The 14099-nt window shown below is 38.1% G+C and overlaps 1 protein-coding gene across 2 annotated transcripts in view; it reads right to left on the reverse strand.

Annotated features, from left to right (window-relative positions):
- The window catches only part of Dtwd2 (DTW domain containing 2), a 54021-nt gene that overhangs the window by 17344 nt on the left and 22578 nt on the right, over positions 1 to 14099 (reverse strand). Inside the window, exons 3-4 of one of the 2 annotated variants that reach the window (XM_021214887.1) lie at positions 10780 to 10874; positions 10288 to 10480 (exon numbers count right to left, since the gene is read on the reverse strand). The exons of the other annotated variant lie outside the window; for it this stretch is intronic. Coding sequence (XP_021070546.1) covers positions 10288 to 10480; positions 10780 to 10874 — 288 coding nt within the window. The remainder of the gene's footprint in view (positions 1 to 10287; positions 10481 to 10779; positions 10875 to 14099) is intronic. 2 annotated transcript variants of the gene reach the window in all.

Consider the following 14099-nt stretch of genomic DNA (forward strand, 5'->3'; position numbering starts at 1 on the left):
CTGGAACTCACTTTGTAGACCAGGCTGGCCTCGAACTCAGAAATCCGCCTGTCTCTGCCTCCCGAGTGCTGGGATTAAAGGTGTGCGCCACCACACCCGGCTCTCGTATCCTCTTTCCACTCGGTCATATCTATCTGGAAACGACTGGCAGATCTGAACCACCCCTTCAAACTGAAGACTGAGAATGTACTGCTTTAATGAGATCCTGAATTATCAACATCACAAGAATAGTACAGAAAATCTGAATGAAAACATATTATGTACAAACAATTATATGTCTAATTAGTAATTTAGGATTTCTATAATGAATGGTATACACAAAAAGAGCATTAAGAATCTCAATGCCAGTACCCACTACTGTGGAAAAGGAGGGAGTGGAAATTAAGGAGTGTGATTATAAGGTTCTACCCAACACTGGTGACCAAAACAACTACTTTTGTTTAATCTGAAAAGGTGTGTATTTTTTTATTGAAAATAGATTCTTCTCTTATACAACATATCCAGACCACAGTCATCCTCCCTCCCAGCTCCACCCGCACTTCTCCTAAAACTCCTTATAAGGTCTCCAGTAGCACCCAAACAGTAGTCAAGCAAACATCCTTCTATCTAATGAGAAGGACAGGTAAGCGGCAGAGGGCAGCAGCCCACTGTGCTACTTTGAAACAAGTGGTTGGAGGACTGTGATCCAGTGTGTGAGAGCAAAACCTAAAATACTAGTGACTTAAGGCAAGGCCTGGGTCCCATTAAGGTAAGCAGACTATGAACTCAGAATTCAGGGCTAAAATAAATTCATCTAGACAGAGTATTAAAATAAACATGGATTCAACAAAAGTTTTGTGGTTCTCCTGAGGTTTCCAAAAACAAAGCTAAAATCATTCATTCAACCTCAACTGTGAGCCAAATGTTACCTGCTACCTCAACCAAGACAAAGTAGGAAGGGAGGGAGGGAGGGAGGGAGGGAGGGAGGGACGGAGGGACGGAGGGACAGAGGGAGGAAAAGAAGGGAAGAGAAAAGGAAGGAAAGGGAAGAAAAAGAAATAAGGAAGGAAGGAAAAAGCAAACAAAACAAATTCATTGTCCAGACAAAGATGGACACATAGCTGTCCCTAAAACCGAGAGGAACCTAGGAAAGACTGAGGCCAGCAGGGAGATTTGAAGTCAGAAGATCCCTCTTCTCTTTCCTTTCTTCTTTTCTCAAGCTTGCTAATTCATAATGACATAAAACCACTAGTATTTATACCTCAATTTTTATTTACATAAAATAAAATTTATCCAAAATTATTTTCTAACTTGTAATACCTCCAAAAATTATCACTTATAAATGCTAAAATATAAACACAAGTATTAAATATAAACAAACTAACACTCACATAGAAGCACTGAATGAATCTGTACATGAAAAGATCAAATTATCCCTAGATAAGATTTGAAGATTCTCCATGCTTCAGAGGGAAGGACTGCAAGGTCTATCAGGAGCTACAAAGGAGTGAGCAAACAAGAAATGTTTCTCTTAACATGTTGGAAATGTTTCTATATTAAGTGAAACTAATTTCTAGACATAGAATAGGATCTGTAATATATTCTATAAATAGAAGTCTTTTCTCCATAGTTCTTCTGGAAAACAAAAGTTAGAGTGTACCTTAGCTCTCAGTTTTATATGCTGGACAGATTTTTACTCCCAAATAAACTATGAACCTGAAAAGGTTGAAATTAAAACAGGGGAACAGACACCCTATAATGAGTATATAATCAGAGCATTGCTTATCTTAGAAATACGAGCCAAGAGAGGATGTTATGTATTAATAAGACAACCAAAGATATATGCACATAGAACCATTCAAAGAATAAAAACATGTTCCTTAAGATTTGAAAAAGATAGTTGGGGAGAAATGAAAGGAATTACTGTTAGGTTCAAAAGGACTCAAAAGACCAGTGTTGTAAATGGAAGGGGGCTCTGACCAAGTAAGCAGGACTGCTATTGGGTAAACAGAAGCCTGAAGGAGGGTAGGTTTCTATATTAGAATGAAAACCACAAAGTCCCTTATCCACACAATGGCCAACTGCCTCAGGCAAAGGATAGTTCCTGGTCAATCTGAATAGCCTGTATTAGCTCAAAGACCACAACCCCACTCACAGTCATATAAAATCTGCTTGCTTTTCCACCATGTTGCTGTTCTCTCTGACCCCCACCACACCGCAGTAGACAGTGTGATTCCCTAATAAGCCTTTCGTTCTGTGGATGGAGTAGTCCGGTCAGTGGTTTCACTGTGCTCTTGCTTTCAATAACCAGCTTATATACAATGTACATACATGCACAATAGGGAATTCAGGACTACACTTTTTCTTCCTAATAAAAACACAAGGTAGTCCAGGATATAAAATAAAAAAATTAAATGATCTGTCTAGCCTGGTTTCATTTAGGGTGTTAATATCACAAAAGCTACAGGCATCCATTCCAACCAACCGTCTGATTCCACCGACCAGCTATACATGCCAGTGTGCCAGGTATTTGCAGAAACTATCTTAACCTTCTAGTCCAAGCCAACCATGTGATGAATATTTCAATGTGAGCTCTGTCAGCAGCATACTGAGCTGTGACTGGACTGTGAGATAATGTAAAACAGCTGGGGCTTTGAGCCACTAAGTTTCAGTAGTGTTCTACGTGTTCCCGTAACTACACAAAGATTCAGTGACTTGACAGGACTAAACACCCAAAGTCAATGTTATGACTATGAATTAGTACAGCAAAAGAAACAAAAGAAAAAGCAACAAAAAGACCCAGGGGTCTGGTCCCAGTGAAAGCATGCATGAGGTTCCTAGAGCCCTCTAACAGTAGTGATAATCGGAACAGAAGGAGATGCACCCAAGTCCTGCAGCAGTGAATCCTAACAGGATGTGCAGTGTTGGCTACAGGAGGAGCGTCTCAGAAGTAGTATCTACAGTTCTTCCTGGAGGCTAGTCATGCAGCCACCTTCTGCCTCACACAGGCCACATGTCAGATGCCCAGAGGAAAGCTGGTGCACATCTTACAGCACACTGTGAACCAGCAGTTAGAGCACATGCACTACTCATCTCTAGGGACCTTCCTTCAGTGCATGTGACTGAGCGGTCTCCGTTCTGCTGTGTCAGGTGCTCTCTGTGCAGGCAGCAACAGGCAAATGAGACAACTATCACTAACATAGACATCGGTAAGGACATTATGGGCACAGCCAACCACAAAAAAGCATTTATAACACTCCTGTGAGAAAATTAAAAGCAATTCACAGAAACCAGTATCAAATTAAAAAAATAAATAATACTCTTTTTGAAATATGCATTATAGAAAACAGAGTAAAATTAATGTCTGAAAAATTAATTCTTAATTGTAGTATCCTAGGTAAACCTTCATACATGCTATTTATGTGCTACTAATAAAATATTACACAATTTGAAAGGTAATTTTTTTGGGGGGGTTGGGGGTTTGAGACAGGGTTTCTCTGTATAGCTCTGGCTGTCCTGGAACTCACTTTGTAGGCCAGGTTGGCCTCAAACTCAGAAATCCACCTGCCTCTGCCTCCCAAGTGCTGGGATTAAAGGCGTGTGCCACCAATGCCCGGCTGAAAGGTAACTTTTTAATACCCAGTTTTCCCCACACATCTGCCATCACGATGCTCAGCCTACCAGGCCACAGTAACGGAGCTGAACAACCAAGGACCTGGAGTAAACCTTTTTTTACACAGGTCAGTCAGCTGTTCTGTGACAGAAACACAAAAGCAACTAACTCAACAGTGAACAACATAAACCAACATAAACTGTCGATTGGGCTGCTAAATATAGATTATTTTTTCTTATTATGTAAGAAGATAAAAAGCAAGAGAGAATTTAAAAGGTACAAGCCTAGCCCGGCAGAGTGGCGCATCCCTGTAATCCTGTAATACTCAGGAGGCAGAGGCCAGCCTGGTCTACAGAGTGAGTTCCAGGACAGCCAGGGCTAACATAGAAAAAAAAAAACCTGTCTCAAAACAACAAAAAGGTGTGTGTGTGTGTGTGTGTGTGTGTACACACGCACGTGCACATGCACAATAAATTAACTGTATTATTATGCCTTTTGTTGTTGTTGTTTAAGGCTTGGCTCTGTTGTCTTCAAGTCTAACTTCTGATTAGATACAGAAATGTTTATGGTAGTTTGGTAGCCTTTGTGGTTTTATCCTTAAACATGTCCCACAGGATTCCTTTATTGGAAATAATTCTCACTGTGACAGTATTGGAAATGGGACCAAACTGGCTAATAGGGTTTGGTTAGGTAGTATCCTCATGACTAAGTAAAATCAGTCAATAAAAAAGCTAAAGAAGTAGGTAGTACACGATAACTGTCTTCAAACACTCCAGAAGAGGGCATCAGATCCCACTACAGATGGTTGTGAGCCACCATGTGGTTGCTGGGAATCGAACTCAGGACCTTCAGAAGATCAGTCAATTCTCTTAACTGCTGAGCCATCTCTCCAGCCCCCAAGAAGTAGGCCTTTATCTTGATCTCTTGATCTTGCTTTGCTTCCTCACCTTCTAACAGAAAAGGCAGGCACTGTCTTAGAATGACAATTGCCAAACCTACTGGAAAACTGTTATTGGACTTTTCGATTCCAATTAATTGTAAGGAACCAATTTCTGTTTGTTACCCATTACTCAGCCTGTGGTGCTCCCTTACAGCAACACAAATGAGCAACTACAAAGGTATCAGTGTATTACCACTTGTAAAGAGTTTTCTGAGGATGAATCTCAGAGATCCAGCAGGTGCCTCACCTGGGGAAGATCTTAGATTCAAGTCCCAGTAATGCAAATAAATAAATATTTATTAAACATAGCACAGTAAGACCACAGTTACTCTTCTCATGGATTTAGTAATCTACCGGCCAAAAAGTAAGATGAAACATAAACATAAAAAAAATCCAAAAAAGTGATTAAAAATATGTTACAGGATAGCTGAGGAAGGTTCCTCATAGATATATATTAGTAAAATTATTCATGTGATTGATACCCACAGTACAAATGATCAAAAGGCATATTGTATAGAAATGCCATTATTGTTCGTCAGGCAGGACTGTCACTTTCCAATATTTATAATATTTCCTTTAAAATCAGAAATAAATGGAGGAAATCTCACACTTTAACTTTCAATTTACTAGTAGTCTAATAAAAGAATATAAATCCAGGGTCTAGAGAGATGGCTCAGCGGTTAAGAGCACCAACTGCTCTTCCAGAAGTCCTGAGTTCAATTCCCAGCAACCACATTGTGGCTCACAATCATCTGTAATGGGATCTGATGCTGTCTTCTGGTCTGAAGAGAGCAATGGTGTAGTCATATACCTAAAATAAATAATCTTTTTTAAAAAAAGAATATAAATCCAACCATATGGAAAAATTTCTATTCTGTTTAATGGATACTACATTAAAATGATTCCTCATGACTTATTGCTATACCCATACATAGGTACATCTCTCAACATTCATCACAGAAGCTTCTTACATTAGAAGACAATCAAAACCAAGGCATCTGAGCCATCTCTCCAGCCCCCAAGAAGTAGGCCTTTATCTTGATCTCTTGATCTTGCTTTGCTTCCTCGCCTTCTAACAGAAAAGGCAGGCACTGTCTTAGAATGACAATTGCCAAACCTACTGGAAAACTGTTATTGGACTCTACAACAGCTCACTATGCAAATAAAAGACTCCAGAGCGCTCAGTTCGAAAGGTGATGCCTATATCATACTCCCCACTCAGGCTCAGGGATGTGGGAGCTGCAGAAAGTGACCTGCTACAGGGCTGGGGAAAGACCTCAGGGCTGGATGCAGAGGAACTGAGGGAGAGGAGAAGATATACTGTTAGCCCTTCTGCTTCAGGAGTAGCCTGTGTAAACCTGGGATAGCCAGGACAGTATGTCTCCGCAGCCTAGCAACCCTACCACAGCAATGTCTCCATAGCCTAGCAAACCTACCACAGCAAGCCCTTAGCATTGCAGCATAGCTGAAGCATGATAAAATGGCCTTAAAGTAGCATTTAAATATATATATATATATATATATATATATATATATATATAAAAACCTTGGAGAAGAAATGACTAAATTAAATAACCCTTAAAGAAATCTATGAAAACATAAACAGTGAGAAGAATGAAAAAACGTTTCAAGCCCTAAAAGTGGAAACAGATCAACAAAGAAAGCCAAAACTGAGGGAAATCTTGAAAAAACACTGAACACTGAACAGAAACCTCAGAGGCAAGCCTCACCAACAGAATATAAGAGATGGAATAGAGACTCCCAGGCATTGAAGCCTCATGAGAGGAAATGGATACCTCAGTCAAAGATATTGTTACATCTAAAAAACCCTTCACACAAAACATCCAGGAAATCCGGGATACTGTGAAAAGACCAAATCTAAGAATAAAAATAGAGAAAGAGGAAAACCAGATAAAAGGAACAAAAACCAAAAATCAACAAAATCATACAAGAAAATCCCCCCAACCTAAAGAATGACATACCTATCAAGGTGTAAGAAGCATACAAAACAATAGACTGGACCAGAAAAGAAAGTCCCCCCAGCATATAATAATCAAAACACTAAACACACAGAAAAAAAAAGGAATAATAAAAGCTGTAAGGGAAAAAAGACCAAATAACATATAATGGCAGGTGTATTAGAGTTACACCTAACTTTTCAATGGAGACTCTAAAAGCCAGAAGGACATAATGCAGACTCTAAGAGCCCACATGTCAGCCCACACTACTATACCCAGAAAACTTTCAATCACGACAAAGAAAATAAAATGTTCCATGAATCCATGAAAAATACACACACACACACACACACACACACACACACACACACACACACACACACAAACCATAGCAACAACAAAATAACTGGAATCAACAGAGCTTATTGACATCTCTCAATATCAGTGGTCTTAATTCCCCAGTAAAAAGCAGAGACTAACAGAATGGATGCAAAAACAGGACCCACCAAGAAACACACTTAACATCAAGGACAGACATCACCTCAGGGTAAAAGGATATTCCAAGCAAATGAACATAAGCAGCAAGTTTGTGTAGCCATTTTAATATCTGAATAACTTATATTTCAAATCAAAACTAATCAGAAGAGATAGGGAAAAATACTACATACTCATCACAGGAAAAATCCACATTGCAATTCTTAACATCTATGCACCAAACACAGAGGCACCCAAATTTAAAAAGAAACACTACTACAGCTTAAAACACATACTGACCCTCCCACACTGTTGGTAGGAGACTTCAGTAACCCACTCTCACAAATGGACAAGTCATCCATACAAAAACTAAACCGAGAAGTACTGGAGGGAACAGACAGTATAAAGCAAATAGACCTAACATACAGATCATTTCACCCAATCACAAAAGAATATACCTTCTACACTGCTCTTCATGGAACTTTCTCCAAAATTAACCACATACTCAGACACAAAACAAATCTAAACATATACAAGGAAACTGAAATAATACCTTGCATCCTATCTGACCACTGTGATCAAAGCTGGATATCAACAACAAAAGAAATAGCAGAAATCTTGAAAATTCATGGAACTCAAACAACTCCTACTGAATTAAAAAAAAAATGGGTCAAGACATAAATTAAGAAATTAAAGACTTTCTATAAATGTGTGAAAATGAATACATAACATATCAAATTTATGGGATATAATAAAGACGGTTCTAAAAGCTAAATTAGCTAAGTGTCTACCAAATAATAATAATAATAATAATAATAATAATAATAATAATGGATCTCATACTAGTGACTTAACAGCTCCTCCTGCACCATGCCTGCCTAGATGATAATGGACTGAATCTCTGAACCTGTACACCAGCCCCAATTAAATGTTGCCCTTATAAGAGTTGCCTTGGTCATGATGTCTGTTCATTGCAGTAAAACCCTAAGACAATACATATATGAGCAAAACTACTTAAAACAACCAATATTTCCATGAAGACTGAGATATACTCAAGAATCGGGACCTAAGAATTTATGGGATTAAAAAAAAAAAGGAGCAGAGGTAATGCTAAAAGAAACACATACTGTCTTTGATGAAATTACAGCAGAAAAAAAAATCCCAAACCTATAGAAAAAAGTACACATAAAAACATAGGAGAACCACAAATTGGCATGACCTTGATATCATGATGACATTTCCATGATATATCATAGCCAAGATGTCAACAGTACAAAGAAACAATACTAAAAGTAGAATCAGACAGCCATCAACGTACATGCAGAGGCAGGAACACCACAATAACCAGCCTTTACATCAGCAACTTTACAGAGCCAGAAAAGCATGAAGTGAAATATTTCAACCTCAGAAAGCAAGTAACTATGAACAGAAAATGCTATACCCATTGATGTTATGTTTAAAAACTGAGAAATAATGATACTTCAAGATACATACAAATTAAAGGACTTTGTGGCAACCAAACCACAACAGAGAAAATTCTTCAAAGAAAACTGTACAAGGAGGAAGAAGAGAGAGAGTCTCCTCCATATATGAGTTTCACTCGTGTGTGGTGAGATATGAGTCAGCCATACAGAATGAAGCCCTGCCATCTGCAGCACCTGCATAGACAATGACAACAACATCCTGGGTAACACAGCCAGGCACAGAAAGAAACGTGCTGCACAATCACACTCCTGCGGAACCTAAAGCTTATCACAGCACTGAGGAGAAATAATGGGCAAAGACTGCAGAGGGGTGAGGGGTGGAAAAGCAAAGATGGGAGTGACAGGCCACGGTACGGGACCCAGTGAGACGGGAGGAGGAGGTGCTCATGCTCATCACACTGTACAGTCGTTCCGGACAAGAACAGACAGCTTCAAAATAGCTGGAAAACAAATCTAAGTATTCTTACCACAAAGAAACAATCACAGTTGAGGAAATGTTCTCAGTGCAAAAGAACAATGAATACTCACAGTAATGACACTCAGGACACGAGTTTATCATTAAGCATATATACCTGCTCCAGAGAACCACTCCATAAGCATGGGCAAGTATTATTACAATTAAAAATACAACTGAAAAATTGATCAAGATAAAATTAATTAAGTGAAAACAAAATATAACAGCAACTATAAACAATGTAGAAGCTTTGAAAAGCTCATAAGGTATAGAACTTCGTGAGGTGTAAAGAGGTGTGTGTGTGTGTGTGTTTATGTACATGTATATATACATGGGTATATCTCTGTGTATCTGTATGTGGGGATCTGAGTATATATTATAAGAAACAAGAAAGAACGCATTCAGGAGAAGTTAACTATGTAACAATGTATATTACTGCTCATTTGGAAGGGAGAATTCCCTAAAGAAATACAGAAAGAAAGGCCAAATGTAACTAGAAAGCTTGAAGTACCCACACAAGAGTTTGAAGGGATTTAAGAGCTACCTTTTTTAAGTGACCGGAGCAGACAGCTTTATCAATTCATTCCATCTCATTCCTATGGAGGATCTAATTCTACAGAATTATTCCAGACCATAAAGAAATAGTCCTTCCATTTACCCTATGAAGTTGGAACAACCTTGGTGCCCAAACCTGCCAGGCAGAAGTACAGAAACATGCGCATTACAGTTCAATACATTACACCGAGTACAAGCTCCAGCTGCACACAGCATATCAAGTCAGGAGAGCTCACCCCAGGGACACAAACATAACCCAGCACTTCAAAAACTCTGATTACTACAAATCATGTCAAATCTGAAACACACACACTAAATGTTAAAAAATGAAAAATAAATCATATGATAATAATGACTAACTCTGCCAAAAGTTTAATCATTACTAATAAGAACGAAGTAGGTATTTAAATATAGCTTTCTTTCTTTTCTCCTCCCCTCCCTCAATCCACTCCCTCCCTTTGACACAGGGTTTCTCTGTGTAGTTATGGCTGTCCTGGAACTCACTCTATAGACCAACACTGACTCAAACTCAGAGATCCACCTGCCTTTGCCTCCCAAGTACTGAGATTAAAGGTATGTGCCAACACTGTCCAGCTAAATATAATACTTCTTAACAAAATTGTTTATATACATAAAGAGATGATACAATTAAATTTTCTCTACATAAAAATGTAAGTATATATATACTCACTTATAGGCATATCTAAGTGCATATATTCATACACATGAATACCACTTAACTCATATATTAAAGTATATTTTTTCACCAAAAAACTAAATATATGTAATTATACAATAGAACTTATTGTTTGTTAAAGTAGTTAGTTTACCTGTTTGGGAAGTCGAAACAAGGAATTCTTATAGAAAATGTCCTTAGCCTGGCTCCATGTACCATCAATGAGGATGATTGTAGAAGGATAAACAGGAGAATCTAATATAAATTCTTCCAAATTAGTAGCTTCAGCCCCTGGATATAATATTAATGTACCAGAGTCCCGGCAAACAGTTGAAAGTTCAACATCTCTAAAACAATAATTTTTAAGATATCTTTATTAGGTATAGGGAAAACATCAGTTCTACTGCACTAGTGAATCCCTAAGCAGCGTTCCCTCTGCCATCTAACTGAAGGGAGACACTAATGCAAAGGCCAGTCAGAGCCTCAGCTTCTGGTGCCTGGAGTGCTGTGTCCTCAGCACAGTCCTTCCATGCTCTTCTTCCTTATTTCCTATCCAATGGCCAGTGGCATCATTTTTAACCCTCCCAAAGGAACATCTACGTTGAACAGAACTATTCTCAACCACCCTGTCAGTCAGTCCACTTACCGCTCTTCACTGAAGCGGCGGCCAATCTTGACTGTGCATCTGTCTGGGGGAAGGCACGCTGCTAGCAGAGGGACTGTGCGCAGCACTTTGCTTTCCTTTAATGAAACATTGAAGCATGGCGTTATCACCTAGAGAAGCACTTCTGAACTTTCCTGATCAAACTCAGTGAGAAAGTGCTTGCTCATCACATACAAGGGCCTAGTGTCAGCATCAGCACTGAGGAAAGAAAAACTTCTCTGAGAAATATCTGGGTTCTAGCTTAATATATTTTTGCAAGCCGTTTAATCAAGATCAGAGTTTAAGAAGCAATAACATTTCTCTATCAGTATAATAAAAGCACACTTTTTAAACTTATTTAGATATATTTACAGGCTAATGGTTAGAATTTTAAATTATAAGGGGAGAATACTTTGTAGATATGCATGCAAATGCCATAAGGAAATCCATTATTATGTATAATTAACAAATCTTAATAATAAACTAAATAAATTATAAATGCATATAAATTTGTGTTAAACTAAATAATTTACTGATAAGCTTTTTATTTCAACAGTAATTACATTTTGAACATGCCAGCTTGCAGCAGATAACCTGTTTCTCTATACCAAAAAAGCAGCAAAATGCTCAAAAGATAAAAAAAAAAAAAAAGGCTATGTCAAAATGATAGCCACTAATTTTGACACTTGCTATTGGCCAAATGGAACAATTTAAGGAACAAAACACTGGGCTCTAAACAAGAATACAAAAGTCTCCACAATGTCACCTGCAAAAGGGAAGTAGCTTTCTTACACAATTCTAAGTTGCTGATGCAGACACTGCCCACCCTTGAAAGCCTCCTTCTCCTCCCATGTAAATGGGCCGCACTTTCAGGATTCACGATTGCCAAGAAAACGCTGATCACCATCAGTAGTTTTCCCCAGCATCCTAGCTTCACTGGTCACAAGAAGCCTTCCTGTTATCACAACTCTAGCATTAGCTCTATGGAGGCAGGAGGTTTGCCACTGTGTTAAAGTAATACATTCATATATGTCAAATTAAATAGTCACAAAGATTTTAAATGTCCTAATTTTCCCATGTGTACACCCCCGTACCATGTCCAAGAAGCAATTGCTTTAACTGTTAGCTTTTGCTTCCAAGAATTACTTCCATATTTGCTATTATATCTGTTACAATTTTGATTTTTCAATTCTTATATTATAAACTGCAAATGATCATCATTATAGCTAACATTAACATATACAATTCCAAGTGTGTGGCATATAAATATAATACCCATTTACTTTTCTCAAACCAGTTAAGAAATGAAATTTTTATTACATCCATCTTAGCCACAGGAGATTGAAGCCCAGAGAGAGGTATTATCTCGCATAAGGCTATGCAGTATATCCATAGCCAACAGCATCAAAACTCAGGCAGTCTTGCTCTAGAACACTGGCTCTTTGCAAGTACAGCCTCTCCTAACAAGTCAGCATTCTGCACGCTCACCTTACAGCTTACTCTCACATCTGATAGTGAATTTAACTAAGTAAATATACAGTGATTATATCATTATGGCTAAATACATAGTTCATAAGGTCATGCAATTTGGCGTAATACTCCTTCCTTGTAAAGATTCTTTTTACTTATTTTTGAGATAACCGCTTGTTCTTAAGCATGTTTTACATGTGTCCCTACTCCTGAAATATACATCACATCAGTTCCAAGCAATCCACTCTACCACATCTCTTTCCCTAAATCTCACTCCTGGAACCCAACCAAATGGTTTTCAATCCCATTTTCATGGGAGACCCATGAAACTGTCAAATCAGTTTATGCAAAGTAGTGTGCTGAAGTTACACACAGGAAGCCTAGTATTAATGAATTAGATGAAGACCAGGAAGTCCCTCTGCTGATAGGGGAATCTATTTGGTTAGTCTATCCATAAAATAAAACTGTAGTGGTCATAATGGATCGTCTAAACTGAAAATTCTGGGTTTTTTAAATACCTGTAAAAAAATTCAAAACATAAAAATCACCACAAATCAACGTTTAAAACTACATCTTGAAGGCTATCTAATATCTTAGGACAACTATGAAAAAGTATCATATTTGTACCATAATATATACAAATATTCACTGTACATATTAATATGTACAGTAATCAATACAATTCAGGTTTTTAACTCCCTATGACCAAGAAGCTATTGTTTTCTGTAAATATAAACTGTACAATATTACAATCTTAACTGCAGCAACATGTAGCTGGTCTTTCGTTACTTTGTGGGTTCTTCTTTCTTCCACTTTGTCTACCTTCTTTTCCACCCTTTTAAACCCCTAACCATAGAGTGGAGAGAAAAAAGCAGAGGAAAGAGGGCGACACTGTCATTTGACTACTTACTGCTGGGTAGGGCCACTGAGTTCCTTGGGGTAAGTTTGATATTTGCCGGCAGGACATCTAATTTCTTCTTGTTTCTTCTTTGCACAGATTACTTAACAAACCACAACCAACAGCAACCATCTAACAGCCAACAACCCACTCCACCTGGTAGGGCCCAAGTATTTATATACCCTCTGAAAAGTTCTCAGAATTCCAAACATGTTACATTATGGAAGAAACTATCTGCAGCTGGCAGAATCACGCCCATGCTAGAGCAGGAGGCAAATCAGCTGCTGTGGACAATCTAAAGCAGTCCCATATACTCCACACCTGGGACTGGAACAAAAACATAATCCCATAATATTTCTGTGTTTTTCAAAGAAACCAAATTCTTACTACAGTAAGCAAACCCACCAGCAAAATGTCAGCATCACAAGACCCTGCTGTGAAGTCTGAGGAGGAGCTGCCAAGAAATAACTTGCAACAAAGAAACTATCCATCATTCAGAAAACATAAAGGCTAATTTATTTCACATCCTTGTTGTATCTTTGAATAGGCTGTGAATTTAAAAAATAAAATAATTACTATTATCTGTCTGTTATAGCCTGCTTGGACATAAGAGGTCCTGAGTTCTAGACGCTAAGGAGTTCTCACTTGGGTTAACACTAAGTCCATTTACATCACTCACTCACTAGGTTTGTACTGACTCATTTACAATTTTCTATGATTTCCTTACATCCCCTCATCACAAATCAAAACTCACAAATATGCACACACACTAGCACATGTAGACTTCTAAACAGAGAAGAATGTTAATTTAAAAGTATCACAGATGGCACAAAGTAAATGTGTTTGTTCTAGCCACATAAAAGAAAGAAAATTTTACCTTCATATCCATTTTGACAGAGTAAAATGCCAAAGTCAGTATCTACTCTAACAAAAAAAGACATCAGAGAGCAAAGGC

The sequence above is a fragment of the Mus pahari genome, chromosome 15, assembly GCF_900095145.1.
Source record: "Mus pahari chromosome 15, PAHARI_EIJ_v1.1, whole genome shotgun sequence".
Classification (NCBI taxonomy): Eukaryota; Metazoa; Chordata; class Mammalia; order Rodentia; family Muridae; genus Mus; species Mus pahari.